General features: G+C 39.9%; 1 protein-coding gene across 4 annotated transcripts in view; it reads left to right on the top strand.

The window, feature by feature from the left end:
• The window catches only part of ITGB5 (integrin subunit beta 5), a 111,928-nt gene that overhangs the window by 37,842 nt on the left and 53,236 nt on the right, over nt 1-20,850 (top strand). For all 4 annotated transcript variants that reach the window (XM_042453330.1, XM_042453321.1, XM_042453338.1 and 1 more), the window contains 6 exons: nt 1,091-1,340; nt 4,573-4,741; nt 8,146-8,307; nt 13,693-13,788; nt 14,487-14,576; nt 18,975-19,109. In XM_042453330.1, coding sequence (XP_042309264.1) covers nt 1,091-1,340; nt 4,573-4,741; nt 8,146-8,307; nt 13,693-13,788; nt 14,487-14,576; nt 18,975-19,109 — 902 coding nt within the window. The remainder of the gene's footprint in view (nt 1-1,090; nt 1,341-4,572; nt 4,742-8,145; nt 8,308-13,692; nt 13,789-14,486; nt 14,577-18,974; nt 19,110-20,850) is intronic.

The following is a 20,850-nucleotide window of genomic DNA, read 5'->3' on the forward strand; positions in this document are numbered from 1 at the left end:
TTGTCTCTCAACCTCCTATATGTAGTCCATGACTACAGCTCCTTCTTTGTCTGACTCTTTGATAACAACATTAAGATTGTTCCTGAAACTGTATATAGCATTTTGTTACTTGTAGCTGAGATTGTGTGGTAAATTGCATTCTCTCTGTGTTGTGTTATATATTGATGTAGTGTCTATTGTTGTGTTGTGTTGTGGAGATGTTGGTGATCTTTATGAGTAGCCCCTTGACTAGCCCTCCTTTATCCCTTTGCCATCAAATAGCTGGTGCATGAAACAAAGTTTGTGTACTTTGAACCATCAGAAAGCAAAGGTATCTCAGACATCCATGTTGTCAATTTTGGATTTTCGAGTATTTCAGATTTTTGAATTCCAGATGAGAGAGACTCAAGCTGTACATACATTTGTTTATTTCTCTACCATCTCTGTCCCTCCTCCCCCCCCCTTTTGTGTTATATCTATTGAATTGTAAGGCATTATTGTCAGGGTGAATTTCCCTTGGATATGCTGAGAGTAAGGCTGGCAAATAAATGTAGCGAGTTAAGTGAAACAGTGCCCAGTTGGGAGCTGCAAGCACACATCTTTCTGTTTCACTAATAGGTGGGTGACATTCCAGCTAAGCGTTTGTAGAGTTTTTGTAATCTGTCACAGCAACATTAGCTTCTGCTGAGGGGCACCATGCCTTATCCTGGCTCCTGGGGAGTGTCAGGCCTTGGCTTCTGGTGTGGGCAGGAAATAAAGAGCAGCCACATCAGTGTAACACCACAGGATTGTAGATGTTGCCAACTGATGTTCTGGAAGAACTGCTTCAGTTGCTCTTCTCGCCAGCATTTTCATTTGCCCTGATTGCCAAACTGCAGCAATGGTATCCTTAACTGAAGGAATAATTTCCAAAAAAGGAAAGTATGCTGTCTGCTGGATTTTGGCATATTATATCAGTTACATGTTGCAACAGGAAACTTTGTGTAGAGCATTCATACTTTGCCCATGAATCTGTGGCTATTTCTGGCAATGGCTGGGAAGCTGGTTTTGTAGCACAAGCTGAGTAGGCTGGGAGTGCTTTTTAACCACCCATAATCTTCTGTTTCCACAGGTGATCCAGCCTCTTTCCACGTCCAGGTTCGACAGGTGGAAGATTACCCTGTAGATTTATATTATTTGATGGACCTTTCCCTCTCCATGAAGGATGATTTGGATACCATTCGGAACCTGGGAACCACCCTGGCGGAAGAGATGGGAAAGCTCACCAGCAATTTCCGCCTTGGCTTTGGCTCTTTCGTGGACAAGAACATTTCTCCCTTTTCTTACACAGCACCCAGATACCAGAACAACCCCTGCACAGGGTAAGCAAAGGAGCTGTTGTTGTTGGTAGCAGTTGTCAGAGCATAAGAAGACTTTGGCGGTTTACAGACCCGCCCCTTTCCCCGACGTATCGCCAGCGACACAAAACCAGGAAGGAGCTCCAAAATGGAGCTCCTTCCACAGCGCCAGGATGTCACGTCTGCGCCGCTCCGTTTGGACGTGGCACGGCCATGATGTCGTACTGGCAGTGCCCATGTATAATGGGCACCACCATTTTGTATATACTCTGTACATACTAGGGTTGGGGGCGTCTGAAAGAGACGCCCCCGGGCAACCCTAGTACGTACAGAGTATGTACTAGGGTGCCCGTTTATAAAGGGCCTTAGTTTCATTTGAGCAGAAGAAGGTGGGAAGCTTGAGCAACACCCACAGCTCAAGGGGTGTACAGGCAAGACTCTTTGTAGTAGGAATAAAGAAAGAAAATAGGCCCCAGGTGCCCCTAATTCCTAAGAATCTCTAAAAAGGTATGGTGAGAATCCTCGGGCACAAATTCTTAGCATTGTGCTTTGCTATAGCTGCTTGTCTCAACACCCTTCCTTCCTCTTTGCTTCACCCATCCATCTCCTTTTGTCATGTTTGTCCTTTCTCTGCCCATCTACCTGCTTTTGTGGAATACTGTCCTTCCAGCCACCGTGGAAGGAAGAGGACAAGGTAGTGGGAGCAGTGGTACCTTGTTCCACCACTTGCTGTGGGAAGAGAAAGGGATGTGTGGCTGTCAGCTCTTTTTAAAATGCCTTGCTTGCTTCTAGGCATCCTGTGGACAAAAACACATGATAGCTGTAACCATGAAAGTCTCCTGAATTTTAGCAATGTTGTGGGAAATTAAAGTAAAAGTAATAGGGAGAACAACAATTATAGCACTTTCACTCTACTTAAACTGCCATGTTTCCATCCTTGGAATCCTGGGATTGGCAATTCAGGAGAAGAATGTTGAAGAAGAATGGGAGCCAATGTGATTAAGAAAAGGAAGACAGCCTTGAAAATGTTGCTCTTCAGTGGGGGTGGGGTTCAATAAAGATGCTTATGTAGACTTTCAGTCTAACTTCTAAAACGTTGAGGGCTGGAAACTTGTTTTAAAAAGCGAGAGCCTTCTAAATCATCTATGCTAAGCATGCCAACAGTACAGCACTTTCCTAGATCTATACCTTATCAATACATAACACTGCTCAGTCCTTCACTGTAAAGAAACTCTCACTCAGCAGTAGTTACTGCCAAGCCAGGTGCTCATAGGATTGTAGCATCAGTAGCAGCCCACTAATCAAGTTTCATGTAATGGTATTTAAAGGACTGCCTCGTCTGGGACTCGTATTATCTCTTAACAAAGAAATGCATATCCTGTGTCAAGAAGCCTTTAGTTGTTAGGGCAGCTGACTAACTGCTGAAATCAGACTGGCAGTTAATGAAAACCTGGCTCTACCCATGAGTCTTTTCACTCTGAAATCTGCCTCACGTTACTTAGTCAAAGCCTATTATGTGCAACACCATGCTCACCTGCATGAGACTACAGGGATACTGGATACTACTGTTTCTTCTTTGGCTTTGGTGTCCCTGGAGTGTATATGCTTGCTCCAGCGATGCTGTCATTGTTTATTCTTTCTAGTCCATCCCAGTTTTATATTATACATTGATTTGATTGCTTTTGTTTTAACTGTTGTGTTATTAATTGTAAGCCACCCTGAAGTTTGTTTGTTTTAGAAAAATGTATCCAAGAAATGTTAACAGTAACAACAACACTTAGCACTATCCAGGATTTACATTTTGAGTATAATTTGATACCAGAACTTGAAGTGGCTGTGTTCTGAGATTATGGTTTGAAATTATTTGTGTTTTGGCAGATGTAAAAGTAAATTGTGATTAGGGCTGACAAGAGAAAGGGAAGATGTGGTTGTTCCCAAAGCTGCTTTCTGATTTGCAAGCTACAGTTTTTAGAGAATTGGAATTAGTATTGGGCATTTTGGCTGTGGACTCTGTGAAAGTTCAAAGAGAGAAAAAAATCCTTTCTAAAGTGCTGCTTTGTCACTTGGGATGTGAAATGGGTAAGCCTGACATGTTTTATGTGCAAATGAAGAACTGGGTTTTCAATGTAACAACAGAGGTAGAAGAGAGAAAAATACAGTTTTTCCTGTGTGTTGAAGGAGTCATTTAACCAAACATGATTATCTTTTTGAGGGAGCAAAGATTTTTAAAACATAAAATCTTTGAACATAACGATATGCCTTACACTTGATAGCTTGTTACTCACCTGGGTGAATCAGCATCTTCATATGTCTTTGAAGGAACATATGAAGGAATGGTCTTCCTAGATAAAAATATTCAAGTTATGTTGCTAATTGTCCGCCAGTCTAAATTGACATAAGAGCTCTGCTAAGCTTCAAGTCACAGAGTATTAGCTAACTGAACTTGAAGCTGCTAAGCTTCTTGGGACTCCTATGCACTCATAAGAGAAAGTAGGATTAAAATGAAATTATTCCCCTGACACTATAGCATTAGAGAAGTAGGGTAACAGATTTTTGAATCATGGTCATTCTCATTTCTAAAAAGGAGACATTCACTTTGCTCATGCATGAAAGAATGAGCTGGCCAGATCATCACTTTTGGGTTATGTAAATATAATAAAGAGTAGTGGAAGTGTGTGGAAGGCAGAGAGTTCCTCTCAGTTCCATGGCTTTCTGTTAACTAGCTTTTAGCAGATATTGTTCCTTTTGGCTTGCTCAGAGCTCTTTTCCTTCATGGGCTTCTCACAGTGCTGAGGTAACTGTGACACTTTGTCAAGAAGGGTAATATTGTAAATAAATCTACATGAGCATTACATTGTATAATCTATATTTTCTGTGCATGCATAAGCTAGAATCAAAGCAGTCAGACCCTCTCCTCTTCATTTAACTATTTGCATTGAAGTGGTGCATGAACCTTCCTCACTCAATTTACTATGGCAAAATTCCAGTTCTAAATAGGCTTGCTTAATAGTTTGTCTTGCTGACTTCACTAAGATATATTTGTGAAGAAATATATTTGGCTTCACATTCTGTTAAGCTTTGAAAAGGAGTTACTTCTTAGGCTGAAAAAGTGTATGGTAGATTATTGGAAATCTGAATAAATTAAACTGAGGTACTCTTTGGTGGTAGTTTTGAATATGAAACATGAAGAAAACTCAGGTGATCCTTACCTTAATGCACAGATGACTAATACATGTTTTTTAAATTTTCTTTCTAGTTACAAGCTATTTCCAAGCTGTGTTCCATCCTTTGGATTTCGACATCTTTTGTCCCTCACAGATAAAGTAGACAGGTTCAATGAGGAAGTTCAGAAACAGAAGGTTTCTCGCAACAGGGACGCCCCAGAAGGTGGCCTTGATGCCATTTTGCAGGCTGCTGTATGTGAGGTGAGGAATTTGGACTGATGTAAACTAATAAATATATTTTCAATTCTGCATCACCTGCCAATGCTGAGAATGTAGGAGATGGGAAGTCAGGTGAGAGCCAGTGTGATGTGCTGGTCTGAGTGTTGGAGTACGACTCTGGAGACCAGGATTTGAATCCTTGTTTGGTCATGGAAACCCAGTGGGTGACCTTGAGCAAGTAAACTTCTCTCTGCCTCAGACAAAGGCAAAGCCCTTCTGAACAAATCTTGACAAGAAGACCCTATGATAGGTTTGCCTTAAGTTGGAAATGGCTTGAAGTGACATAACAACAAGTGACAAAATACAGTATGCCCGTGTCATATGTGGGTTTGCCGTATGCAGATTTGAGTTAACACATATGGCAAGCTGTGGAGGACAAAATGGTGTGGGCACCGCAGGGAATGTGACTCCACAGCATATAAAGGGATTTCACTTTACATGGCTTTCCCCATAAGCAGGGGTGGGTGGATAGGTGGGTTCCAGAATGGATCCCCCGCATATAGGAAAGGGTCACTGTAACTTTTTGTTTTTCAAAATGAACCAGTACCTTAATTCTTAGAATGAGTTTGTTATGGGAAATTAGTTTTTTGGTGCTAGTCTCGAAGGGGAAAGTTACATATGTACCTTATGGTAGGATGTGTGAGCAGTTCCTGCACATGGAACTTACACATCTCACACAGAGTAGGGTTTGTCCTTTCCCTATTGACTCCTTTTTGAATGATACTATCCCAAGTATATCTCTGAGCTGAAATGACTGTACCATTGTTACTTGTACATTGAACTGCTCTGTTGAGGGTCTTTGTTACCAGTTGTTACTAAATATGACTCTCATGTGAACAACATTTGCATTTTACACTTGAATTTTGGCAGTATGCATGATGAAATACTTTTCTTTGCCACTTTTTTCCTCGGTTTTTTCTGAATGATATGTTGCATCATTGGCTATTATTCTAATGATGATTTTTGGATAAGTAGCATTTATTTGTAGAGATTCAGTTTTGGTTACTGGCTTTCAGATGTGTGTATTTGTCTTTGTTAAAATAAAAGTTCCTGTGCTGATTAAAACTCAACCTGCTTCTTAGTAGCACAGGCACAGTTGTGTCGATTAGCTGCCTTGGCAGAGGATCAGCTGCTGGCAAAGTGACAATTTGGATTCAAATTGCTGTCAGCAAAATCAAAGGACAATATGTTTATCACTTCCCAGGAGGGGGAGTTATTTCCTGCTTTTTAGAAGGTGAAATTAAAGGCAGCATTAGTTGCACCTGCTGCTAATATGTCTCATGTGGCTTTTTTGTAACCCTTGTTGCACCTTTATTTTGCCATTTCCTAAAAGTGGAAATGTTTTCCTAAGTTGTTGGAGAAGATGTAAAGTGCTTGCCACTTTTTGAGGTGGGATCTGTAATAGTATAACTTCTACTGTGGTTGTATTACAGAGCCATTGGACATCTATAATGTGGGGGCTGCTGTTATATTTCTTGAGGGTCCAGCCAGTATTAACTTCAGATAAACATATTAGTCCTCAATCAGCACATTCCTTTTGGCTAGTAATTGCAGAGTGCACCCTGGTTAGTAGTTGCAGAGGACATCTTTGTTTTGGCTTATCCCAGCAGCATTTCCTTTCACTGATATTTCCCTTCAAATAAGCAGCCTTATCAGCAAAGTTACTGTGCTTTACACTTCTCTATGGGCCAAGAGCAACCTGTTGCTAGATTTAGCTGGGAGAAAGTTGTTGAAAAGGGCTTCTGCCAAGTGATAGAAAGAGAAGTAGAATATAGTTTCACTCAATATAGATGTAGATTACAATAGTCAGCAAAGCATGGCCCATGGGCAGTGTATGGCCCTAAGGACATTTTTGTGGCCCTGGACCCTTTCTAGACCCACACTCCTCAGATTATTTTGTGCAAAGAGATTACATTTGCTGCTCCTGGCAGCCTCCAAAGAGCAGCAGTTTTGCACTGAACCATATATAATTGGAGAAGGGTTTCAGAAATGAAAGTAAATTGTATTGATGCCAATTTCCATGGCTTTGTTTGTATATGTGCCATCAAGTCATGTGTCAACGTATGGCAACTTTGTGAATTTCATAGGATTTTCTTAGGCATCTCAGAAGTGATTTTGCAAGTCCTTCATCTGAAATATAGCCTACAGCACCTGGTATTTATTGGCAGTCTCCAATTGAAATATTAACCAGGGCTGACTCTGGTTAGCCAAGATCAGACAGGATCTAGTTCTTTTAGGGCAGTGATTCCCAAACTCTGGTCTTCCAGGTATGTTGAAATTGAGGTCTCAGAAAGCACGGCCATTTTGGCCAATAGTTTGGGATTCTGGGAGCTGAAGTTCAAAATACCTGGTAGACCAGAGTTTTAGAATTACTGCTTTAGGATATTCAGATCTGTCTTCAGTTGTAGTATAACGGGTAGCTTTCATTTATGCTTCCTATTCTTTCCATGCACAGCTGATGTTAAGCTTTTATAGTTGACCACAGTAAGTGAATTGGATTTATTCATTTTGTAACAACTGTAGTGTTATTATTATTATTAACCTTTATTTATAAAGCGCTGTAAATTTACACAGCACTGTACATACAATCTTTTAATTAGGCGGTTCCCTGCCCTCAGGCTTACAATCTAAAAAGACACAACACAAAAGGAGAAGGGAGTGGTGGAGGGGAAGGGGATGAGGGCCAGCAGTTCTTCTCTACCTCCAAGGCCTGGATCAGGGGAGATGGACTGGAGGGAGGGCTTGGCTTCTTAATGGATGGGTAAACTTAGTGTTTCCTTAATTACACTGTAGGCTTTAGAATAGCTGGTTTCTAGGCTTTGGGTATTTATTTTTCTTTATTTTTATTTTACACTAATGTTTTTGTTTGTTGTCCATATACAGCCCCTTTGAATGATGTGTTGTTGTTGTTGTTGTTGTTGCTTTTAAATACTGATTGCTTAAGAGGATGGGAGGAGTGCAAATCTGGTATTCTAGGCTTCCTTTGATAGCCATGTCTCCTACTTCATGACATGATTCCCTCTAAAGAGTTGATTTTGCTTGCATTTAAAAAAGCTGAAATGCTACTCTTATGGGAATGCATAATTACCAGCACCAAAGTTTTAAACTGTCATCAGATATTCTGGCATTTTTGATCCTGCATTTTTGGAGTTGGCTCATCTCCCCACTGAAAATTTGCCCCTGGAAACTTTCTGGAATTGAATCTTACCCTGAAAGGCCCTTGACTTAAGTTAACGTGACAATACTTCCCCCCCCCTTTTTTTTTTTACCTGTTGAACTGTCCAAAATAATAAACATGTCCTGAGGAATGGTTTGATGAGGGGAGAGTAAACAAAGACTGAGAGACTGATGGATTTCTTTCTTGGATTGTTTGTTGTTCTGTGTAGAAGGAGATTGGATGGCGGAAGGAGGCCTCTCACTTGTTGGTCTTCACAACAGATGATGTCCCACACTTTGCACTGGATGGGAGGCTGGGTGGATTGGTGCAGCCCCATGATGGGCAGTGTCACCTAAATGAAGCCAATGAATACACTGCATCTAATCAGCTGGTAAGTATATTGAACAGCGTATTTTCCATGGAGCGTAATGCTTGTTGTCTCATTCTTGTTTTAAAAATAATTTTTATTAAAGATTGGTGTTAAAATACAAACATTAGACATTAGATGTTATACACACCAAAAACAACAACAACAACAAAGGTTTTTTACACATATACATAGAAAGAAGCAACATAAATAAACAATAATTGAAACAGCAAAATTGATTATACAAATAAATGTTCACTAAATAAAATAGCGAGTTCCAAACCCAAAGCAGTGGATGTATTATTTCTAACTAAACATTCTCTTCTCTAAGTTTCTGTATATGTTATCCTGTTTTTGTCTAAAATGACAATATGAAATAAATCTAGTGCTTGATTGAAAAAAAACACAAAAGATTCTTTTTTTAAATTCCAGTATATCTTTCATCCAATTATCCAGTTCTCTAGACATTTATTACACCTACATTTTATTTGTTTATTTGTTTGATTACTTAATTAAATATATATCTTAATGACAGCAGTAATAAATCATTCTGATTTACTACTGTAAAACTAATACTCTTAAATAACGATATCTTTTTTTGGATAATGTGCACAAATGAATATCTTGAACCTAAAACATGAAATGAATCTACATGTTCTTAGCGTTATGTTGTCCTTTTTTATAAATGCAAAGTAAACTGTATTGGAGTTGTTCCAGCTTTAACGGTCCACAGAAAGACTTCTGGGGTTATCACAAAAAGTAGATTTGAATATGCCTTCAGATCTTTGGATGATATGCAGTAGGTGTGGCAGGATTTAGCAGCAGCACCAACAAAATGATTCTCTTGTCCTAAATTGTGTTGCTGAAATTGAAGAAAGCTTGGGATGACCTAGAATGCATATAAGATACATTGCCTTTATTGTTAGCATTTATGAATGTTTACCAATGTTTATCTTAGCTCAGGGTGACCAGATACCATAACTCCAAAGGAGGACAAGACATTGCAAAACGTAGAACTTCCAAGAAAAATGTAGGACATTGCAAAATAAAAACTAAAAGCACAAATATAAATATAAATATAAATGATCAGAATGGGGACTGCATTCAGGAAATAAGAAGTCTAGGAATGGGGAGGGCAGCTATGGAAGAATGAGAAAAGATCCTAAAATGTAAAGATACACAACTGAGCATGAAATTTAGAATTGTATAAGCCATTGTTTTCCGTATTACCATGTACAGTTGTGAGAGCTGGACAGTGAGGAAAATGAATAGGAGAAAAATCAATTCATTTGAAATGTGGTGCTGGAGAAGAGTGCTGAGGATACCATGGACAACCAAAAAGACAAACACATTTTGATTTCCTCGCTATCTAGGTTAAATTTATGTAGATCCTCCGTGGTCATTATTTTTGTTTTCTTTATGTTCAGCAGCAAGCCTACCTTTGTGCTTTCTTCTTTAACTTTCCTTAGTGTTCCAAATCTTTGTTATTTTCTCCTAGTAGTATGGTGTCATCCAGATAGATTGTTGATGCTTCTTCCTCTGAACTTCACTCTTCTTTCTTCCAAGTCTAATATTTACTACAGTGTAAATATCATGAAGCTTTCTGCATCAGTTTTGGCTTTTTGCCTTAATTTGCAGCTCTTTGTCTCACTGTTCAAGCTCTATGTGTGCTCCTATGTATGGAGAAATATAAATATTTGTATTCAGAGGGAAAACCTTTGAGATTTGCTACTTGGCACAACAGAAAAGTCTGCACATCATTTTTCAACTTTCTGCATAAAGAGTTGCTTTGTGCTCATTTAACTATTGTGTTGTTTCTGTAGGCCCGGCAAATTGCAAACCCTAATTTATTATTGTGCCCTTTAATGAGCATGCAGTGTTCTCCTCCTACCATGCTGGAAAGCTTTTCTAACTGGCTGTTTTATGACAGTGCGCTGGAGTCCTCACACAGAACTATCCTTTGTTCTCCAAATAAACAAAGCAAATGTACATATTCATTGGCTATTCCTGTAATTGGTGTATTAAGTTGGAAGTTTGATGAAAAGATGCTCTGCAAGCATGGTGCTGGATGTCAGATTAGTTCACAGTGGGAGGTCTGGATACAAATCATTCAACCAGAGACATGGCTGAGCCATGGTCACTTTCTCCATCTGTAAACTGGGGCTACAGGTTGAGTCTTTCTTATCCAGAATTCCAAAATCCGAAATACTCCAAAAATCAAAACTTTTTATCATGGGTGGCTGAGACACTGACACATTTACTTTCTGATGGTTCAATGTACACAAGACTTTGTTTCATGCACAAAAATTATTTAAAAATATTGTGTAAAACTACCTTCAAGGGTATGTGTATAAGGTGCATATGAAACATAAATGAACTTTATGTTTAGACTTGGCTCCTATCTCCAAGATGTACATATATGCAAATACAGGTATTCCAAAATCCAAAAAGATCTGAAATCCAAAAGACTTCTGGTCCCAAGAATTTTGGATAAGGGAGACTCAACCTGCATTACTGGCCTTTACAGGCAATCCAGGAACCTGAGTTAATACAAACACAGAAGGAAAAATAGTGACTTGCATTGGGGATCAGAGTCGTGCTTTGCTAGTATTGTACCATGTTCACTTGACTTGTGTTTGCTTCTGTGCCCAGTTGAAAGTTCAGGTATCAGACTATGATGTACTTCACAGTGTATCCTCCCATGCATTTGTATTTGAACCCTGAGTGGTCAGTTAAGACTCTGCTCCAAGTGTTCTCACTATGAGGGAAAACAGGCATTTTCAGTGATGGTCCCTTAGTTATAGAAGGCCTTCCCCAGAAAGGTCTGCCTGGAGCCTTCCTTTTGTCATCCTGGCATACAGCAAAGATTTTTTTTTTTTATTCTCACAAACTTTTCAACTCTTTGCATTTTTTGCTGCTGTCTTACACTGAAACAGATTTTTAACTCTATGTGCTGAATGGCTATTTTATTTGAATCTGTTATAATTCATTGTTTTATTGTGCTAGTTTGGATTTGTTTTCCTTATGGATTTTAGGATTTTGTTGTATATCATCTTGAGAGCTTTTAAAATACATTTTAGGCTTTTAATATGATAGCTTAATTTTTTTTAAAAAAAAATCAATATTATGATTGATTTTAGATAAAAATCTGTTTAAATCTGTGTTATAAGTAGCCTTAGGTTCTGCATTGAGAAAAAAGTGGGTTATATTGAGAGTAAGAGAGGAAAGGAGATAGAAATAATATAGTCGTGTAAATTTATGTGGAGTAAAGATTTTCATGTAAGGATTATGGAGTGGATCTAGAACCTTGTAGGTGCTTTATTCCATGTAAATTTAAAAGAAAAATATTTTAAAAACATATTATTGGCATTTAACTTATATAATTAAAATTAGTGACACCACTCCATGTAAGAGTTTGCCAGAGCTAAAGACACTGTGTAGTGGTGCCAGTAAACTCAGCCATATATAATACATTTAGCAAAATACCACGTAAACCCTAACTCACAAAAGTTAAAAATATGCTGTGTGGCTACAGTTCTGTTTAGATCTTAAGCCACTCCTAACTCTTCAGTAATGTTTTTTTTTCTTTTCTTTTTTCTTGTTTCCTTATGGACTATGGTTCTTAGACCACTCTCTTCATGATAATGTCCAACACACCTGCTAATGTCATTGGCAGTTAGAAACACTGGAGCTCAAAAAGACTTTTTAAAAATACAACTCCCAAAATCCCATAGCTCTCATTGCCATTGTTGGCTGAGGGATTCTGGGAACTGTAGTCTAAAATGTAACATTTCAATTTTTCTTTCATACTAACATGCCCATATACCTCTTTGCCACACTGTGCGTACAATAAGCCTTTAGTCAGAGTGTCCCCTTTGGCCCTAGACCATTGTCAACCAGACTCCTATCATCTGTGAAGCTTTAAACTTAGGCCTTCATAAAACTGATTTAAAGTCTATGATCGATGTTGGATATATGGTAACCCAGTGGCATATTTTATGCAGTGTGTGTGTGTGTGTGTATGATAAAATTTGTGCAGTAAATCATCATATAAATAACAGAAGTGGATATACTTTGGGTAACACACTCCTTCAAACTAAAGGAAAATAGATTCCACTTAAAAGTTTGGAAGAACTTCCAGACAGTAAGAGCGTGTGGCAGAGTCTTCTTCTTTGCAGGCCTGTAAACGATGTTTACTAGCTTTGACTCTTAGGTGATTGTGGATGTGCTGCTCTGCCTCAGATTGCAAAATATCTTGGGCTAGTCCTGCATCTCAATGATTTAATAAGATGTATTAATTACTCCCAATGAGCATTTTCATTTTGTTGACTTGGACTGATTAAACTGATTGGAAGTGAGGTCTACTGCTGTACAGTGGTGGTTTGAACATTGGACTACGACTCTTCCCTGCTTAACCACTGGGTGACCTTGAGCAAGTCACACTTTCTCAGCCTCAGAGAAAGGCAAAAGCAAATGCCTTCTGAACAGGTCTTGCCAAGAAACACCTTGATAGGTTCTCCTTAGAGTTGCCATGAGTCAGAAATGGCACACAGCAACAGCTACTGCTTTTCAACTTTCAGTGGAAATCACTTCAGTGGAAAACACAGAGCAAATGGCACTACTATAATTTGAATGGTTTCTGTAGGCAGTGGCAAGAACACAAGGAAGACCATCTCCCTCCATTGGTAAGGCCCAGGGGAGGGGAATAGAATGGGCCAGGAATGGCTTTAGTTCCCAAACAGGGAACTAAAAGGCAAGAAGAAGTCAGGAAAACTTAGAATTTTGGAAAGAAGTTCATAGACTGCAATGTATCTTATGAATCTCTGATGCTTAAAGCAATACAAACAACATAGACATAGACCTGGCTAATAGATATGTCTCATGGCAAATGAATTATATTAGACTGCAGTTTGTATCCCATAAATTGCATAACATCTGGAATAAATATTAAGTTTTTTTTAAAAAAATGTATTATTGTTAGCATAAAAGTGCAAAAAGAAGATGCCACTGGGTGGCAAACTGTATACATTTCTTCCTCTGCAAAAGAACTGTGATTACAACAGCCCCATGTGAAATGACCCAATTTCACAAAATCACAAAACAATTTATTTACTCATGGGAAAGAAGACTGTGTTCACTTGGACCTGAGTTCAGCTTCTTGGCACATGGATGCCATAATGAAATGGGGCTTCGAGATTTGGCTATTTTTCTTATTTGCAGATTTTTTTCCTGACTGTAAGTGTGCATATGTGGAATTTCATAAAGCCAATCTAATGTTGATTCACAAGTAAATCCTGATGAATGTAGTAGAATTTACTCCTCCCAGGTAAAATGGATTGTAGCCTTAAATTTACAAAATAGTTGCACTTTACTTTCCTCGCTTGAGTGTGCGCTGCTTTCCCTTCCTAGGATTATCCTTCCCTTGCACTTCTTGGAGAGAAACTAGCAGAGAACAATATCCACCTAATTTTTGCAGTGACAAAAAATCACTATCTTCTTTACAAGGTAAGTCCTAGTAGCAAAGAAGAGAAAGATTCCTGGTTTGTAGCCTGCTGGATAATGAAGATCCTTTCCTTGTCTCCCCCCCCCATGCTCCCCTGTAATTGTTTTTTAAGCAAAAAATGAGAATTCTGGTATTTGGAAGAAAAGAGGTGAAGCTTTAAATTAGAAAGTATTTGAGAAAGTACTTCAGATATGGCTTTGAAACCTCTGCCTGTGTGCAGCTTAGCTGGCTCTGGAGCTCTTCTCCTCCTCCCCATCCCATTCTTCAGTTAATTTCAGAATGGAGCTTCAGTGAAAAGCAGCTACGGTAAGCTCCTTAAAGTAAACAGATAAATGCCAGAGATCACGAAGGCCCCCGAAATAGCTATGAATTTAGTCTTTATTTCAGGAATAGTGCCAGAACTGTATTCAGTTCTGAATACAGAATGGTATTCAGTCCAAACTGCTATTATTCAGTGTTATTACTTAAAAGTGAACCATATCTCTGCAAAGCCTCAGAGTACCTTTCCATTATTTCAACACATTCTCCCTTGTCCATTCTTCTCCATTTCCACAGTGTTAATGGAAAGAAGGTGCAAAGGTCAAGGTTTTTCGCCCTTCCAGGTCTAGCCACCTAGACTGATGAATCATAGAGTACAGTTGTATTCGTAGTCCATATGTCAATAACTTTCCCCCCTTTTCTGTTGCTTTGTTTAAAAAAGAATCTTACAGCTCTTATCCCTGGAACAACAATAGAGATTTTGTATCCAGACTCCAGAAATATTATCCAGCTCATAGTCAAAGCCTACAATGTAAGTTTCTTCATTCTTCATTCCTATTTTGATGTTGTCTTCTCTCTCTCTTTCTCTCTCTCTCTGTATATACACACAATTTAGTCTAATTTTCATTGTTAGTCTCAACTAGAGTAGGCCAATCATGTTTTGACTTTGTTTTCTTAGGACCTTTTCAGACAGGGAAAATTGAAAGGTCTTCATCTGTCTAAAACCCAAATTCGCTTTCTACCCACTTTCTTGCATAAGTAATGTGCTTTTAACCTGTTGTTGTGCTCTGTGTGAGATAATCATTAGTGAATTTGCTTGCTTTTCTGGGATGCCAACACTTGAACCATTTTCGAGATGGAAGCACATAGGTCCCTGTGGATAAGGTCCTTACAGTGTGGATGGATGGATAGAGAGATCAGGATCCTATTGTTAGTTGGAGTAGTTCAATTGAATCAGTGGGATTTACTCAGGCTTACAATCTAAGAAGACAAGGGAGTGGTGGTTGGGAATGGGATCAGGTCCAGCAGTTCTCCACCTCCGAGGCCTGGACCAAGGCAGATGGACTGGAGGAAGGGCTTGGCTTCTTAATTAATGGTTAAAAGGAGGCTTCCTGTGTCAGAGAGGGGCTAGCCTCTGGGAATGCTTCTCTAAACAATATAGTCTTTAACTCAGTTTTGAAACTGGGTAGAGAAGTGATGAGGTGTGCATGTGGGGGAAGAAGGTTCCAGGAGTAAGGGGCAGCAAGCGAGAAGGGACGAATTCTGGAGGGGGCAGTGGTAGTCCTACGGGCTTCTTACCTTTGTGGCACAAGGAGGTACTCTACAATGGCTCTGATGCCACAGAAAGAATATTAGAAACTTCAGACCCCATGATGTTATCCTATTGTTCAGCTCCTGGCCTCTTATCACCCTCTGTTCTTGATAACTCATATAGGTAGGAGCTAGTGTGTGAACTGTTCCTCGATGCAACAGCTAACAAGGCCAATGTGATTTTAGGCTGCATCAATAAAAGTATAGTGCCTAGATCAGGGGTAGGCAACCTTTTTGAGCCGGGGGGCCGGGTTGCTGTCCCTCAGACAACTGGGGGGCCGAAGCCAAAAAATAAATAATTAAATAATTAAAAAAATTAAATAAATAAATATACTGGGATAAATGTAGGACAACATTTTCAAATGGTGGACACTTTTTTTAAAAAAGTGGAGGACACGCAAAAAAATTGCTGATTTTTTAAAAAAATGTTAAGATAAATGCATGTTTCTGAGGTGTCTATAGACAATTGCCCCCCTTGCCCCTGCGCGCGAGAGGCCAAAGGCCCCGGCGGCAATTGGTGGCAGGACCGGTCCCAAGGCCTTGCCGGGCCGCATCCGGCCTGTGGGCCGCAGGTTGCCTACCCCTGGTCTAGATCAAGAGAAGTAATAGTGCCACTCTATTCTGCTCTGGTCAGGCCCCACCTGGAATACTGTGCCCAGTTCTGGGCCCCACAATTTTTAAGAAGGACATTGAGAAACTGGAGTGTGTACAAAGGAGAGCTACTAAAATAGTGAAGGGTCTGGAAACCATACCCTATGAGGAATGCCTTAGGGAGCTGGGGATGTTTAGCCTGGAGAAGAGTAGCTTAAGAGGTGATATGATAGCCCTGTTTAAATACTTGAAGGGATGTCATATTGAGGAGGGAGCAAGCTTGTTTTCTGCTGCTCCAGAGACTAGGACCCAGAACAGTGGATGCAAGCTACAGGGAAAGAGATTCCACCTCAACATTAGGAGGGCTGTTCGACAGTGGAACAAACTCCCTTGGAGTGTAGTGGAGTCTCCTTCCTTAGTGGTCTTTAAACAGAGAATGGATGGCCATCTGTCAGGAATGCTTTGATTTAGATTTCTTGCATGGCAGGGGGTTGGACTGGATGGCCCTTGCGGTCTCTTCCAACTCTATGATTCACCGTGGCCCTGTAGCTTTTGACATGAGTTTCACTTTGTGTCAAGGAGACATTGCGTAGAGGTTCCTATGTGAAAAATTATTACATGATTTATGCAAATCTTATAAATTTCTAATGGCAGCACCCATTGAAATACAGTCCTGGCTAATGGAAAAAACTGCTTAATGAGATTTCTCATTGGAGTGACCATCTTCTCCAGGAATTTAAAGGCGATGAAAAGCGAGAAGAAACCGTTACAATCTGTGATTCCAACTGCCCATGTGATCAAAACCTTCATACATGATGGATGTAGTATGGAACCAGGCAATTGGTTGGTGCTTTGGAAACTACAGGCTATATCCCCAAAGTAATAATTGAACCACCACCTGTTTAGTGAAGAGTAAAGGAAGTGAGAGAACTGAGAGTGTAGTTTGCATGGACAGCTACAGGAACTCTCTCCAAAGGAGTTTAGGGTTGTTCTGTTCAGTTATATTGGCAGGCTGTTAGAACTGTACAGCTTCTCACTGATTTTAAATGTAGTAGATTTGCCTTCTCTTTCTAAGTTTTTATTCTTTTTAATCCTTCTGCGTGTGAAGTTTTGAGGTTCTAGAATTATTTTAAAGTTTTAAAATTGAAATTCACCTTGAAGCCAAAAGGTGATATAATAAATAATTTTAAATAAACAAATGGCAAGTCTTGGTGTATAATTACCCAACATTATTAGAGAGTTTCTGTCTGACTGTGGTAAAATCCATTTGTGCCCCAGTATGCAAAATAGCAACAGGAAGGTTTCTTTCTGGATTGTCTTATATTGGGGTAGGGTGAGGTTAGGTGTAGTGGTGTGAGCATTGGACTATGATTCTGGAGAGCAGGGTTTGAATCCCCATTGGCCATGAAAGCTCACTGGGTGACCTTGGGGAAGTTACACTCTCTCAGTCTTGTAGCATGGCAGTGCCATCCCCCCCCAAAGAAACTTGTAAAAAACCTCCATTATAGGTTTGCCTTAGGGTTGCCATAAATTGGAAACAACGTGAAGGCACATGATAAAAGGGGCAAGGTGACTGATTTCCTTTGCTATAGGTAGAATACATAATTCAGCATGATAGCTGTAGTACTCCTGAGTTTGGCTATCAATCACAACCTCCAGGTCTCAGACATGTAGCGATCAATGTTGGTTGCTCAATGAATAAGTGCTTATTACAACAATAGGATCTCAGGATGTAGCAGCTAAAGCACTCACAAGATTATGATGAAAGGAGCCTAGAATATGTGTGCAGAACAAACCACCCAGATGGTGAGAAAACTGGGAGCGTATTGCATCCTGCACAAATCATTATTTACCTTACTACAGCTGATTTATTCTACTGTTAATCCTTACTGCAGCTGGTTCTCTTTGCCCAGCCGTTACTTCCCTTCAACAGTGCAGTTGCTTCTTCATGCTTCACACATTCCCCATCAACTTGCAGCTGCTTATGGCTGCCCCCCCTCCGAATTCCTGTAGTGAAAAGAACAGAATGTGCCACTCTGCACACCAGACAAAGGAGTGTTTTTGATTTAAATTTTTAACTGCAAGAACTGCAGGCTGACACAAATATTCCATTTCAAACTGTTTCCCTAATTTTGTAGAACCTTTTAGATTCAGCTCTTCACTGATTTTGTGTGTTCCTGCTGAATTAGAACATAAATACTTTTAGTTAATCTAACAATTTAATCTTTTGACATTACTTCCTGTTAACTGCTTTTTCATTGTTCATCCTGCTTTCTCAGTTTTTTTCTCTATACAGTATTGTCTCAAGGTAGATAAGTACTGTCCCAGAGTTTTTATTAGTTCCTTTTTATTACTTCCCTTCTTCTCCTTAAGGCCAAAACAGCACTTTTAGTTTCTTCCTATTGCAGATGATAGTTTATAAGTTCATCCCTTATAACACCTCTGCTGCACCATAGGCAGATGATGATTGCCTGGTCCTTGTTACTACAGGTTGAATATCCTTTATTCAGAATTCTTGGAACTAGAAGTTTTTTTTTTTTTTTTTTGGCTTTTGGAATATTTGCATGTATATAATGAGATCTTGGAAATTGGACCCTAGTCTAAATACAAAATTAATTTAATAATAATAATAATAATAATAATAATAATAATAATAAAGTTTATTTATATTTCCCACTTCTCCCAAGGATCTCCCTATGTATGTTCCATAGATACTTTATATACATAGCTTAAAGGTAATTTTATTCACAATATTTATAATAATTTTCTACATGAAACAAAGTTTGTGTATACTGAACCATTATAAAGCAAAAGTGACACTATCTCATCCACCTAGGTGGACATTTTTGGATTTTAGAGTATTTTGGATTTCCAGAAAATGCATACTCAACCTGTATGAAATTAAAATGCAATGGATTTACAGCCACTGTAGCCACACCTCCAGATTCTGCATCCCAACCTCCTAATGGTGGCAAAGTGATGGATTTTATTCTACATACTAATGAGACTCTTTCATTCCCATTTCTAGAGCATTCGATCTAAAGTAGAATTGACTGTCTGGGATAATCCTGAGGACATCAACCTAGGTTTCACAGCCACGTGTCAAGATGGCTTGTCCTACCCTGGAGTCAGGAAGTGTGGAGATCTTCAGATAGGAGATACAGTGAGTTTGATGTGTATTTGTTGGGTTGAATATGAATCAGTGGATCGTAACCACAGAAGCCTTGTGTATGAGCAAGCCATCAGCTTACCAGAAAGAGATCCTTCACACAGCAGAATTGTAAAGAATCTTGGAGGATAGTTTCCAGAGTTAGTGTTTACAAGATCTTGGTGAGTTCTCTTTGGCAGCTGGAAACCAGTAAGGTCACACAGTGTTAGATATAAAACAAGCGGCACATCACCCTGCATTTTGTGCTATCCATTTGGAAAATGGTAAAGGTTTTAGGGAAGACTTTTTAGTCAGCCAGACCATACTTAATTTTGTTGTTTACAGGTAAGGTTGCCATAATTCTCTTACACAAAACTGGGACAAAATGTAGGAGAAATTGTAGGATGTTCAAGAAAAATGGAGGACCTGAATAACTAAAACCCAAAAACATATATTATATTAATATAATTCATGCTTCTCAGTCATGCTCAAAATGGAGGACATTTTGACATTCTTCCTGGACAGAAGGTTAGAATGTAGCTTTGTGTGGTTTGTGTGTTGGACTAGGACTCTGGAGACCAGGGTTTGATTGCCTGCCTATTGAGTGACTTTAGGCAAGTCACACTCTCTCAGGCTCAGTGGAAGGCCGTGGCAAACCTCCTCTGAGCAAATCTTGGCAAGAAAACCCCAGGATAGTTTTATCTTACAGTCTCCATAAGTCGGAAAACAACTTGAAGGTACACAACAAGCCAGGGTCAAAGGAAATGGGGGGGGGTGGTTGTGTCCGGGGGTCTGGGGCCTGCTGACTCATCGCCCCCCATCATCTGCCTCCCCCCCTTTCCCAGCGGCATATCAAAGTGGGGAGAAGTAGCTGTGGAAGGAGGCCATGGCTCTCCTTTGGAGGACGAGGGAACAGACACTCCCGAGGCCGAGCCCTGGTTGAGGCGGTGGTGGCGGCGGCGGTGGAGGCTGCCCCAGCCATCCCTTGCCCCATAACTGTCACCTCCTGCTGTTGCTGTTGCTGTTGCTTCTGCTGCTTCCGTTATCCGCTCAGCAATGACTTGGCCCCAACACTAACACTGCTACCACTGGGCCTCATAATAATAATAATAATAATAATAATAATAATAATAATAATAATAATAATAATAATATTTATTTGTATCCCGCCCCTCTGAGAACAATCGGGACGGCTAACAAAGTTAAAAATACAGCACATATAAAATTCCTGGTGCCCTCCCCTCCTTAAAAAAGTATTAAATCCAATGCAGAATTAAAAGCAAGCAAAAAACAATGAAAAACATACAAATTAAAAACTGACTAAAAGGTCAACAACATCACATCAGGAAACCATCAATGGGAGCGGCAGTATCTTATTCCCAGACGTTTTTTCTGAGGCCGGGTTCTCTATTCTGGGAAGGCCTGCCAGAAAAAATTTGTCTTAACAGCCTTTTTAAAGCTGTCTAAGGATGTAAGCAGATGGATCTCATCGGCAGGCCGTTCTACAGTCTGGGGGCGACACTGGGGAAGCACTGCTCTGGCTTCAAGAGCCGCTGTTCTTCAGCCTCCACCTGCAGCCCAGACTAGTGAGTGGACCGGTCGAGTGGAGGACAAACATCCTGTGGCTCCAGCCCAGCAGCAGCACCCCTGCCACTGCTACGGGGCTGGACAAAAGCAAGAATCTGGGATTGAAGAATCAAAAATGCCCAGCCAGGCAGGACATTTTTTTGCACCCTCCAATCTGGGATTGTCCCAG

This window comes from Sceloporus undulatus, chromosome 1 (assembly GCF_019175285.1).
Source record: "Sceloporus undulatus isolate JIND9_A2432 ecotype Alabama chromosome 1, SceUnd_v1.1, whole genome shotgun sequence".
NCBI classification, from domain to species: domain Eukaryota; kingdom Metazoa; phylum Chordata; class Lepidosauria; order Squamata; family Phrynosomatidae; genus Sceloporus; species Sceloporus undulatus.